Source organism: Topomyia yanbarensis, unplaced genomic scaffold (genome assembly GCF_030247195.1).
Source record: "Topomyia yanbarensis strain Yona2022 unplaced genomic scaffold, ASM3024719v1 HiC_scaffold_4, whole genome shotgun sequence".
NCBI lineage: Eukaryota > Metazoa > Arthropoda > Insecta > Diptera > Culicidae > Topomyia > Topomyia yanbarensis.
In genome coordinates, this window is record NW_026683602.1 from 666,384 (window position 1) to 679,419 (window position 13,036).

At 38.2% G+C, this 13,036-nt stretch overlaps 1 protein-coding gene across 2 annotated transcripts in view; it reads left to right on the forward strand.

The window, feature by feature from the left end:
• LOC131695442 (myogenic-determination protein-like) overlaps positions 1-11,887 on the forward strand; it is a 39,875-nt gene extending 27,988 nt beyond the window's left edge. The window contains exons 4-5 of one of the 2 annotated variants that reach the window (XM_058983943.1): positions 4,847-4,925; positions 11,114-11,887. In XM_058983943.1, coding sequence (XP_058839926.1) covers positions 4,847-4,925; positions 11,114-11,409 — 375 coding nt within the window. In that variant the 3' untranslated portion in view covers positions 11,410-11,887. Of the gene's footprint in view, positions 1-4,846; positions 4,926-5,731; positions 7,339-11,113 lie in introns of those variants that run through there. The other variant, XR_009306644.1, reaches the window with a different exon arrangement.
• Positions 11,888-13,036: the final 1,149 nt, after the last annotated feature.

Here is a 13,036-nt window from a genome sequence, read left to right on the forward strand (position 1 = left end):
GGCCGCTTTAAGTACATTCTTGTTCGACCAATTTTTGATCGTAACATCCTTTAGGACAAAGTATTCAGATACAGCTAGTTATTTTGATCTCTATTTCGGTCGGATATCGTTCACAAATAGGTGAACCAACTGCATAAACATGTATCAATATTTATTTCCATTGTTCGTTATAAACAACTGTCGCGTTGAGCCTAATGTGGCAACCAGTAGCAACATTATAGTCGCTTTACATAATTGGTTATTTGCATGCTGGCATGATGTGCGATGAAACAGCCTGATGCGAATAAGCCAAAGATTATTCGCATTAAGCAATACCCGCTACAGTCCACTGCCGGGCCTTGGGCGATTTACTTTCGGATCCAATATGAATATACTCATCGTCGCACGGAACTTGACTAAGCTTTATTCGGCTGTGATTCAAGTAAGAAAGAGGCGAGCATACAAAGTGAAAGTTGTCGTGAATACTTGAATGGCCTCCAGCAGGCTTGCTTGTAGCGAGCGTTACACGCAGCAATTTGGCGTCTACGTACCTGCAAAGACAGTGGAAATAGACGAAGTCGTCAAATCGGGTCTGACGCGCGAGGACTTCTTGAAGTATGGGGTTTGCAACGAGAGAACAGGGGTACTACTGCTAGTTACCGCTCATTCGGTATCGAATTGTGGACATAGGAATTCTGAGAATTTTGCAGACCTTATACAATGCTATTCCACCTTTCTGTATGGTCAAATGCCTTTAATTGTTTCTTCCAAACAATTTGCACTACCGCACAGTGGAGCATTTAATATTTCAAACCCAATAAAGATTATATTGAAGAATTTTTGCTTAACAAAAAACTGATTCATGATTCATTACATCTTAAACATGATCTTGCTTTTCGTGGTTTTAAATTAGTTCATAAAGTCTTACCATATTTTCTCGTCAATTATTTCACGGAACTCGGAATATTACTCATGCATACTTTCAATCGTCGTGAACTAGTTCATGATTCCTAATATTAGTCACGATTCGTGACTAATATGTTGAGCTGTGCTCGTGTAATAGTTCACAAAATCATAAAGCATTATTCATGTGAACTGATCCATGATTACAAGTATATAAGTGCAACGGGGGGTGCAACGCCCAACTCCTACTCTGCATAAGGCAAAGAATTCTTCCCATTTCCTTTCGATCATGCCCATATGAGCCTGCCTAGTTCTAGTTTTCCGTTCTAAGTTTATAACTGATTCGCTCTAGAATACCTATCCGTCTTTCAATTTCATTGCTTTCGTTTCTCTTAGTCTCAAATTTGCCGAAAAATAGCCAACAAAATCGATACAGAAGTATATAAGTCACAACTCACCAGTCTCATTACTCATGGAAACCTGAACTGGCACATGATTCCTACAATAATAGTTACGGCATGCGTGCCGTGAAGTAGTTTATAAAAATCATAAAATATTATTCATGCATTCGTGAACTGACTCGTGATTCTAGGTACATGATTGGCGATCTATCTTGAGTGCTTGTGATGTTTAGAACATATCTCTAATCATTTTGAGTTTCATGCCACTCTGCATGAAAGTTTCACGTAAACTTTTTTAAAAGTTTGGAACTTTTTTTCAAGTGGAGACTCGTTTTCATGAGCACCTCATCGTGGTTTTGGGTGACAAAATGGAAAATTTGACAAAATCAGGACATATTTTTTCTATCTTTTCATTAAATTGAAGCTGCTAGAATATATTTCTTTAGTCCCTTGAGCCATTCTCATAACCCTTTCTGATTATTTAATATAACTTTTCCTTACGGGGTTCTTCCATTGCAAAATTTAAAAAATAATTGTTTTTTCAAATGTTGCAAATTATTGCCCATCAAACATATATTCATATGAGGCTGACAAAATCGGGTCAAAAACCTGATAAAATCGGGTCTTCACTGTAGTTATGTTCAGTTGCTATAGACAAATAATAGGTGCGAGCAGCAGATCCATTAGGATCTCTAACCACACTTAGAAAAAATGAAAATTACATTTGACGTAAACAACATTGCGACGTATTTTGCTGTCTAATAATGGAATTTTACATGTTTTAACATGTGAAATAAAATATTGTGTATCTTTTGATGTAGAACTCGGTTGAATGGAGATGGAGAATTGTGAACAAAGTGCTTTTTTACATGTTCTTGAACGTGAATTCAAGTGAATTTTGAACGCTCCTTTTATGTGCATCTTGAGAGATGTAAATATTTTTAAGTGTGCGTTAATCATTTGATGAGGTACAGTGTGATGTCCGGACAGAAAACAAAAATTACGCCGAGTGCCAAAAACACATTATCTATATCACAAAAGGTGTTCGTGATATAGATCACAAAACAAGCTACCACGAATCAGTTACACTTTTATGATCCAGTTCATTTTGTCAAGTTATTCCTAGTAAAAAATCCGATAGTAACCAAAAAATTACATACCACGATAAGGCGAAGACAAATCACGGGTATGATGATAAAACTGCAGATATCATGAACATGAGTCACATTTCTCCACGTGTCAAATTCGAAAGTGAGGTCATGGATAGAATATCACGGTAACGTGCATACAATTTACGAAAATCGACAATAAGATCCCGGAATCATGAACATTGACCACTATTCATACATGAATAGGATTACGAAAACGTAACTAAGATCTTGAAATCATAAACACACTACTCACACTCATAAATAAAATATCACGACAACGTGAATACAAAAATACGAAAATTGTGACTAAGATCCTAAAAGCATGAACAGCGTTTAACTGTCCGGTCTTTTAGTTGATATAATACAAAACAAATTATTGACAAAAACAAACTAAAAATGTCCAAGAGAACAATCACAGTGACCCAACCAAACATTGGAATGTAACGCCATGTGTATTTTTAGCGCGATTTAGCTTATTTAAACTAGGGACTCCCATTGATTTTATTTAGCAATAATGGGCCACCTTTCCAACGTACTGAGTTTGTCGACTTCTAGGAAGCTAAAGGTGTGATAGTGAGAAAATCAATCTCTGTGTTCTCAGACTAAATGGGCAGTAGAGACAATACCCAATCCACCAACTCGTACGAGTGACGTATCAATGCATCAATGTTATGAACATCATAATACACTAAAGTTTTTTTTTAAAAGGGGGATATCCACCGTGCAAAAAAAACGCGTTGATATCAGAATCTGTGTTAATTCCAAAAACCGTGCAAAAAACGCATAACGTTTAAAGCAAAAGACTTAGGAAAAGTGATGATTTCAGATGTTACAGTTAACATGATTTTTCGAAAAATATTCCCAGTCCTTGGAAGATTTTTGGAAAAGTGGGAAAGATGTGAAGATTTCTTTTGACCCGTGATTCACCAATATGGGTGTTTTCGGAACAAGCCTAACGAGTAGACGCCAAATGTTGATGTCTGAAGCCGTTTTGAAAACCAAGTCTACGACTTCCGGCTTAGCGGAAATCTAACCAAATCGGTATGGGTATCTTTGGAATGGGCTTGACGAGTAGACGCCAAACATCGATGTCTGACGTCGTTTTGAAAACCAAGATGGCGACTTCCGGTTTGGAGGAATTCTCTAAAACCCACTCTATTTGGGTGTTTTTAGAACAGGCTTGACGAGTGGACGTGAAATATTGATATCTGAGACCATTTTCATATTCAAGATGGCGACTTCCTGTTTGGCGTAATACTGTAAAACCCAATCAATGCGGATATTTTCAGAGTGGGTTTGATAAGTTCATGATAGAGATCAATGCTTGAGTCCAATTTGCAATATCCGGCATATGTTCATCATTGCTACTTCATAAATTCAAACCTTGATGTGGTTATAGAGAATAGTATTAAACCGAAAGTTGTCATCTTGGTGTTCAAAATGGCGTCAGACATCAACATTTGGTGTCTACTCGTTAGTCCTGTTTCGAAAAGGCCCACCTGGTTGAAATACGGGGTAAAAGGAATCTTCAAGACTGTCTTTCCAATATTTCCGAAATCTGTGCAGAAAAACCGCGTTAATTGCTAAAGTCGCGCAAAAAACTGTACTAATTGGGAAAAACGTGTAAAAGACACGCAAAAAACTGTGTAAAAAAATCATTTGAAAGCATATTTTTGTTGTTTTTCTTAATAATACGCGTTTCGACTAAATGTACATCTTGACGAGAAACCTCAGTAGGCTTTATCAGGGTCCGATCAATACGACGTAGCCCCTGCGAAATTTCTTCGTTTTCATTTCTCGTGTATTTATCTGTGAGTAGATCCCTTCTCAGTAAACCTATATTTTAAAACAAACCAAAACGAGTCGCATTCACGGAAAATTAATCCTCTCGCCGTACCACCAACAACCCGCCAGAGTCCGTCTAGATATAGATACACGATTACATTTTGTCGTCTCACTAAAAATAGACCCATTGCACCTATAGCTGGTGTGTTGTTCTCCCTGTTCCCTTCCCTTCACCGCTTCATCTTGGCTAGCGAAAAAACCAAGAAAAAACAAAATTCTCAAAAGTTACGACTTCATCTCATTTTATTACCGAATGTCATCTTTTTAATTGACGATATATAGAAGTGCCGTAAAAACGACGGTGCGCGCATCTCATTCTCGAAAAGAGGTTTTCCCCCCGTCCGAAACTTTTCCAAGCTCGAGAACACAAGGGTTTCACCCGAGAAGGCGTTTTAAAATAGGTATTTTGTTGCAAAGGGGTTACGATTATTTTCCGTACAGAGTCGTTAACAATGCGTGTATATGAAGAAGGGCTAGGAATACAAGTGTGTGTAACATTTCCAACCATAACCAATCACGGTTGAATGATCACTGAAATATTTCCCATTTTACTTCGCTTCCTGACAGAATTGCTGCTCCAACAGTTACCTGCGCGAACGGTTACACCAACTCAGCAAGGACAGCGATCGCTACTCCCCAATCACAGGTAGGTGGTAGTTCTACATAAGTGTTTGCCGGCAGTTAACAAACCCATTAACATCTTCTCCCTAGACCTTCAGAATATAATAAATAGGTGTGTGCATGTGTGTAGTTTATAGTAGGCCACGCGTGCTGATTCTTGACATTTCGCATCATTTAAATGCCCTCCTGTCTTACCGACTGACTAACTGTCGGTAAATCGCGAAAAACGCTCATTTCCTGATCCTATCGTTTTGGATCGTTGGTTAATGATGTGCCAACAGACGACGGTGAGTGCGTACTTTTCGCGCTGACGAAAACCCGTCTCGGACTGCCCACCCGGCACATACATACGTACATACATACATACATAGCTAGCTCCCATATAGGTGAAATCAAATGATCCGATCTAAGCAACCTGGGCGGCGGTGTGTGGCCTCCTTGTCGACAGTGCGAAGGAGAAACAAAAACGTCAGACGAGTTGATTTTGTTCCAAATTAGAAAATTATGAATTCATCCGTGCTTTGATTTATATCTCTGGTTGGTGCTAGGCCCCGCGGGTAGTGTGTACTCCTTACGATATGGGTTTGTACACTTTGTTGCACTTTAGATCATTACAGGACAGTGTGGTATGATTATGAAGTTCTCGAGAATTCGATAGCATATGAAAGAGTAAAGATTATTGACTTTTGCGAAGTTTCTTGTGATGGTTTTCGAAAACTTATACAACTGTCTGCATGCTATAATGGTGGCGAAAATCGTCCTGTTCGTAATATGTCGATATTTCTCGCTTTGACAATCGTTGTTTACGCCATTCTCTCAGTGAGAGAAATCCAACCTACATTATGTGTTGGACGTTTGTGCAATTAATGCCCGACACACAACAAGTCGTCGTCAAGTTCGCACGCTTTTATCGTTCGATCCAGGTGCCGTGCGCGATATTTCATTTAGTTTTTTATTAATTCAGCTTTTCGTGTGTGTACATCAATCATAATGAGTTGCGAAATTTGCACTTTCGACACTTCCGCCGATACAGTTATGTGGACGTGTATAGGTTGCCCAAGAAAATTCCACGCCGCTTGCATTGGAGTGACTGTTCCGAGGGGATCACTGCGGAAGAAGGACAAGAGGGTGGACATCAACTCGTATCTATTACCGTGCTGTGAATCATGTCAAGAACTGATGCAGGCCAAGATTGAGTTCAAAGGGCTTATTGAACAACAACAACTTCTGGAATCACAACTGCAAGCCAATACGGAAGTAATGCACCGGCTCGCGTTTCAACTGGAGAAGCCTAACATAGTTCACGAAGCGATCGATGGCCTAGAAATTTTGCTTACAACAATAAAACAGGAATTGATAGCAATAAACAAAAACAGCAGTTTGACTGGAAGTGTTGTTGCCATTAAAAATCACATTACCTCGCTATTCGATACAGCAATGACGACAACGAAAAATAATGTCTATAGCACGCTGAAAACGGTAACGTCAGAGCTATCAGCTGAACTGCGCACCATGAATGATGAAATAAACCAGCTTAATCAACTGTCTCTGGACACAGCGGCTAGTATTACTATGACGTCAAACCCGACGCTGGGGATTGATATTCTAGACGAGCTTAAGTCTCTGTCAGCGAACATATCCACCAGTCAAAACTTCACAAATTCTGCGCTAACTATTGATATCCTCGACGAACTTAAGGCGCTTTCATCAAACATAACGGCAAGTCAAAACGCTACATCATCGCTTGATTCAAGCCCCAGTTTGGAAGCCGAATTAAATAACGACAAAAATATCGATAACTCAGGTTGGCGCTTTTTGGGTACAAGGAAAGTATGGAAAGCAGACTGGAGCGATTACGATGCACGCAAATTAAGAAACCTGAACCAGCAAAAACAGGCCGAAAAGGCTAGAAGACGTAAAAAAAGATCGAGGCGAAATAATAATAATAACGTTAATGAAAAAAACAAAAGCACCACAAATTTTCCTCGACCTGATCAAGAGCAAGCAGCGCGCCACTCACGACAGCCAGTTAATAGTAACCATACGAATAATACTAATGGCAGAATCACATTTAGGGCCGGCAACACCCACTATAACAAAAACCATACGAGTAGTCACTACAACAATAGTTTCCTGCCACCGGATAGAGTGCTTCTTGCGGCTGCAAAAGATCATTTCTCAGGACCCCCCACGAACTATAGGCCAACAATTCAGTTTCAAAGAGGACCGACATTGAATCCCTATCCAGTGGATGATTTACCACGGTCGACGATGCAAATGCACCCAACATCGGAGCGCTTGTCAACAGTTTTGTGTAAGGCGTGCCATTCTCAACATTCGTGTTTTCGACGACATTGACGCATTCCCTAGAAGAAGGAAATGACGAGGACACAGCAGTTTGCCAAGATTCGACGCCATTTGAACGACAACAAAAAGAGGTAATCTCGATTCCTCAAGTAGAGTCGTCAGTAGAAATTTTAATTTACTGTCAAAATTTTAATAGAATGAAAAGTGCATCGAAAATGAATGAAATTCACAAGAATATTTTAAGTAGCTCCTATACAATTATTTTGGCTACAGAAACTAGTTGGGACGAAAGTGTTAGAAGTGAAGAAGTTTTCGGGAACAGCTACAATGTGTTTAGAGCTGACCGAGACATTCATATGTCTGAAAAGAAGTCAGGAGGGGGAGTTCTAATAGCAATTACATCAAAATTTAATGCAGAAATCATTACTACAAGGAAATTTAAAGAATTTGAGCATGTGTGGGTTAAAACCCATCTGGCAGGTGAAACACATATATTTGCCTCTGTGTACTTCCCCCCAAATAATGCCCGCAAAGATACATTTGAAAAGTTTTTTCTTATTGCCGAAGACATTATAACCAAGCTCCCCCCAGAGGTAAAAGTTCATATTTATGGTGACTTCAATCAACGAAGCATTGACTTCTTTCCAGACACTGAAAATGAAAGCATTCTACTTCCAGTCGTTGGGGATAACGAAACTCTGCAGGCCATATTTGACAAAACTGCAAGTTTAGGACTTAACCAAATTAATCATGTTAGAAATCAGCAAAACTGTTATTTAGATTTATTATTCACAAACATTCTTGAAGACTTCTGTGTCACCGAATCATTAACTCCACTATGGAAAAATGAAGCGTTTCATACAGCAATAGAGTTTTCTGTATTTGTACATGATAACAAAAGACCCGATGACTGCGAGTACGAAGAGGCCTTTCAATTTCAATTGGCAAATTTTGACAACATAAAACAAAGACTAAGCAGTATAGATTGGCAAACGTTGTTTAGAAATGAAACAAGTATCGAAAATTCAGTAGACGTCTTTTACACAAAATTGTTTGATATAATAGTTGAACAAGTACCACTGAAAAAAATTAGGCGACAAGGGAACACAAAATATCCAGTTTGGTATAACGAGCAAATTAAAAATTTAAAAAATCGTAAACAAAAGGCCCACAAAAAGTATAAAAAAATCAGAAATGAAAGGAACTTATTTAACTATTTGGACATTTGCGATCAACTAAACCTATCCATTAAAATAGCATTTGAAGAGTATAACTCAAAAACCGAACTTCAAATAAAATCTTGCCCAAAAAATTTCTTTAATCATGTTAAAAATAATTTAAAATCGGAAAACTTCCCTTCAAAAATGAAACTTAAAGAAAATGTCGGTGTCAACGCGGAACAAATCTGCAATCTTTTCGCAACCTTCTTTCAAGACATCTATACCACATTTTCTGAAGAAGATCGTGATCGCGAATATTTCGGTTTCTTCCCAGAATTCACCACAGACATTGGCGTCAATCATATCAGTGTGCAAGATATTACGGAGGCTCTAAACAAACTAGATGCCTCCAAAGGTTCTGGACCTGACGGGATCCCACCCGTATTTATGAAGAACTTAGCGTTGGAACTCACAGCTCCTCTGTTTTGGCTTTTTAACATGTCGCTTGAATCTGGCATTTTCCCCAATTTATGGAAAAGCTCGTACCTGGTACCCATTTTTAAAAGTGGCAAAAAATCTGACATATGTAACTACCGTGGAATTGCCATTATGTCATGTATGCCTAAACTCTTTGAAGCAATCGTTAACGAAAAACTATTCAATCAAATCAAAAACAGAATTACTAACATGCAGCATGGGTTCTTCAAAGGACGTTCAACTAATACAAATTTACTAGAATTCGTTAACTACTCATTGATTGCAATGGAGAATGGAAACTACACTGAAGCTCTTTACACGGACTTTAGCAAGGCATTTGATCGTATCGACATACCCTTGCTATTATTCAAACTGAAAAAATTAGGAATTGAATCAGGTCTTCTCAAATGGCTCGAATCATATTTAACTAACCGTCAACAAATAGTTAGATTTAAAGGGAAGAAATCGAATCCCATTCAAGTCACATCAGGAGTTCCTCAAGGCTCCCATCTAGGCCCTCTTTTGTTCATTTTATTCGTAAACGACATATCATACATTCTCAAAAACATAAAAGTTCTTATCTATGCCGACGACATGAAGCTCTTTTTAGAAATTAGGAACGAACAAGACATAAAGATATTACAGAAAGAAATACATATGTTTTACCTCTGGTGTAACAAAAGCCTTCTGCAACTAAACGTAAAAAAATGTAATGCAATAACTTTTAGTAGGAAACGAAATACACCTGACATTTCAATCACTCTAGGAAATCAAGTGGTACAAAAGTGCGAAAGAGTTAAAGATTTGGGAGTCATTCTAGATTCAAAATTAACATTCATTGACCATTACAACACAATCATCAATAGAGCAAATAACATGCTTGGATTTATAAAGCGTTTTAGTTACAATTTTAATGATCCATATACAATTAAAACATTATACATCTCGTATGTAAGGTCAATACTGGAATATTGTAGCATAGTTTGGTCACCTTTCTCAATCACACATGAAGAAAGAATAGAATCAGTACAAAGGCAATTTTTATTGTTTGCACTTCGCAAAATAGGTTGGACACGATTTCCTCTCCCATCTTATAAAGCTCGCTGTATGCTCATTAACATCCAAACACTAAAAGAGCGCCGAGAATATGCAATGGTTTCATTTCTAAACGATATAATTTCGTGTCGTATTGATTCAGTCGAACTTCTATCTAAACTTAATTTTTATATACCTTCCCGGCAGTTACGAATCCGAAATACATTTATAACAAACAATTATCGTACAAATTATGCCAAGTTTGGACCATTAAATCAGATGATGGCAACTTACAACAAGCACTGCGAAGCTATTGACTTAACAATGACAAAAAGCAAATTAAAAAAATATTTCAATTCTATTCGCTTATAAAGAACATCCTAAAGTAGTGCTATGTAAACCAGATAGTGTTTAGTTTAGTTATTAGTATTTTATGTTTTAAGTGTATACTATATTTTATCGTTGTAACAAAACGGTCTACTCTTGTTTGACGACAATAAATAAATTAAATTAAATTAAAACCATTACTGTCAAGCTGACATAAAGAACTATTGTCAAAATAAGGCATATTTGCGTATTACGAACAATGTAAGACACCATTATGGAAAGTAAAAAGCTGGATAGCATCTCTATAGATGAAGAAGTGTAGTATTGAGGAGTATTAAAGCAAAGTGCAACTCATTGGCTTGGCTAGTGTGGTGGCCAAGCCCGTTCTGCTAGTTACTGATGAGACGAAGTTGAAATGCAAATCTATGACTTACAGATTGAACATTCTAGAAACCCATCTCGTTCTGATTATTATGCTACGAATAACTTATGATGGATCTTGTGGAGATCCCTTTCAATAAAATTAGCATTAGAAACATGTTTCTAATTGCCCTGTAAGCCACTACAAAATAAAAATAAAAACCCTTCCCTTCATCCCTAATGTTTCCTATTAATAAATCCGTCCATCCTCATCATCCTTTACGAGCCCCATCAAAGTCATACCGCATGGTTTGCTACGCATGACAAAAATAAACCACTAACCTTCCAACATGCTCGGCCGGTCGGAATATAGAACAATAACACACAACCGTCGGAACTGCACTACTGCCAACCGAATCCGCCAGTCAGTGAGGTACCGGTGCGCGAAACGTCTGCAACCCGCGGGAATCCGCGATCAGTAGTCAACAACCAATCCATTCTTATTTCTTGCCTTCCGTTCGTTATTCCTTGTCGTTCTTTCCCATAGGCCACACACCAGCGAGCGCAGCGGCCAACGGCTCTAGCTTGGATTGCCTAAATCTGATCGTTCAAAGCATAACCAACGTGACAACGGCGGCGGCTGCGGCAGCAGCGGTATCAGCTCCTCCGAGTGGTGGTGGTGGTGGTGGTGGAGCATTGCATCAAATCTCCTTCTCGTTGTCCTCGCCACCGCCACCACCAGCAGCTCCCTCGTCGTCGTCCTCTTTGTCGTCGGCATCAGCATCTCCAACGTCGGGAATGGCGACAACGACGACGACGGCAACGACACTTTCGCTACCGTGAACTAAAACAAAACAACAACAACAACAAAACCACTAGTAAATCTTGCCACGAAATGCCATAGTTCAAATATAGTGCCTAGTTCTGAGCGGCATCAGCGTTTTAAGGTTTTCCCTAATTAATTGTAAATATTCGCTACGTAGGAAATAAACAATGCTTTTTTTCTGTTGGTCCGTTGGCAAAGTGAGAGGGATACCGGATTCCTGATTCGGTGGTGGTTATAGTAGGCTGGGTCGAGGCCGGGGCGCTAGGAAACAATTGTGAAAGCAGTTTCTTTCAAGTCATTAAAATGCCAAAAAGTGGTTTATGGGAAATTAGGACCTAGAAAGTAAGTAGATTACTGTTAGATATTTAGTGTAGATAGCGAATCATTCGCTAGCTGTAGTATAGGAATGTAATTAAGCCTTTTGTACATTTAATTGGAAAAATGAACTAAAACTTCTAATAAATTTGTTTATGTAAGTATAGATTTATTGATAAATCCGGAAAATATATTCAAAGCTCTTGATGAGTTTTTTTTTCTCCAACTAATGCTGAGTATTATGTAGTACCTGCGTTTTGACCTTGAAAATATTCAAAATGCATGAAAAATCATAATTTGCAATGTCTTTTTTGTAAGAAAGACCACAGAGAACAGACGTCCATCTCGAGTGTTAAAGTTGTGTAAAAATTAACGGTCTGTTCAAAGGTAATTGGAATATCTCTACCAGGTGCGCTAATGATGTTCGACTGACTTGACAGGATAGGGATTTGAAAATGGCGTAAAGCTGACCAACTCCGACGAAACCATCCGTACACCATTCAGCAAAGAAACGTGTTCGTTAATCACACTCAGATACACATTTTGCATAGGGTACGGATTTTTCCGAAAGAGTAGGTCAACTTAGTTATACCTCTAGTTGAGCGGCGCTTGTTTCTTATCGGATATATTTTATTCATTTTTTACATTTTTAGTATAATATGCTTTTGTTCGAACACAGATGTCTGTTCTCCGTGGAAACCGTGATAATATTTCAGTCCTTACAGGTAGGTATTAGTCCATTTTGGGTTTTTTATGGAGAGGGCCGCACTATTTTTGAACACCTTTTAAATGAAGTTGAAAAAAATGAAAAATATTAAAGATAATAACCTTTCTCAGAAAAGAAATGTCTCTATATTCAGCATAAATAAAAATAAACTATCTATTTTGTGGATGTAATCTCATCGCAACAATCCAATTATTGCCACTGAGCATGTCAAATTTCACCCCATCTAAAATCCGATTGAAACCCATACCTTATGTTCAATTGCACCGAAAAAAATCGCAACGTCGCTGCATTATTTTCAAAATGAATCATTGTGCTTTTTTACACGATCAAAACAAGCATAAACATCATACACATTAATGAACCTCATCAGCTGTTAGAAGAAGAGCTTCCAGAAATTTGCTCGCAGGAAACAGCCATGCGAAGGCTAACAACTGGTAACGACTAGTTTTACATCCAACATTGCATTGTCACGAGCCGAATTTTACGCGAAGATGGAAATAAGATTGCAATAGGTAATCAGTCGGATAACTTGAAATAATTGATTACTTATACCTGAAATTGCATTACAAAATATTTTCAAGTTATTGTTTTAGTTTGGCCGC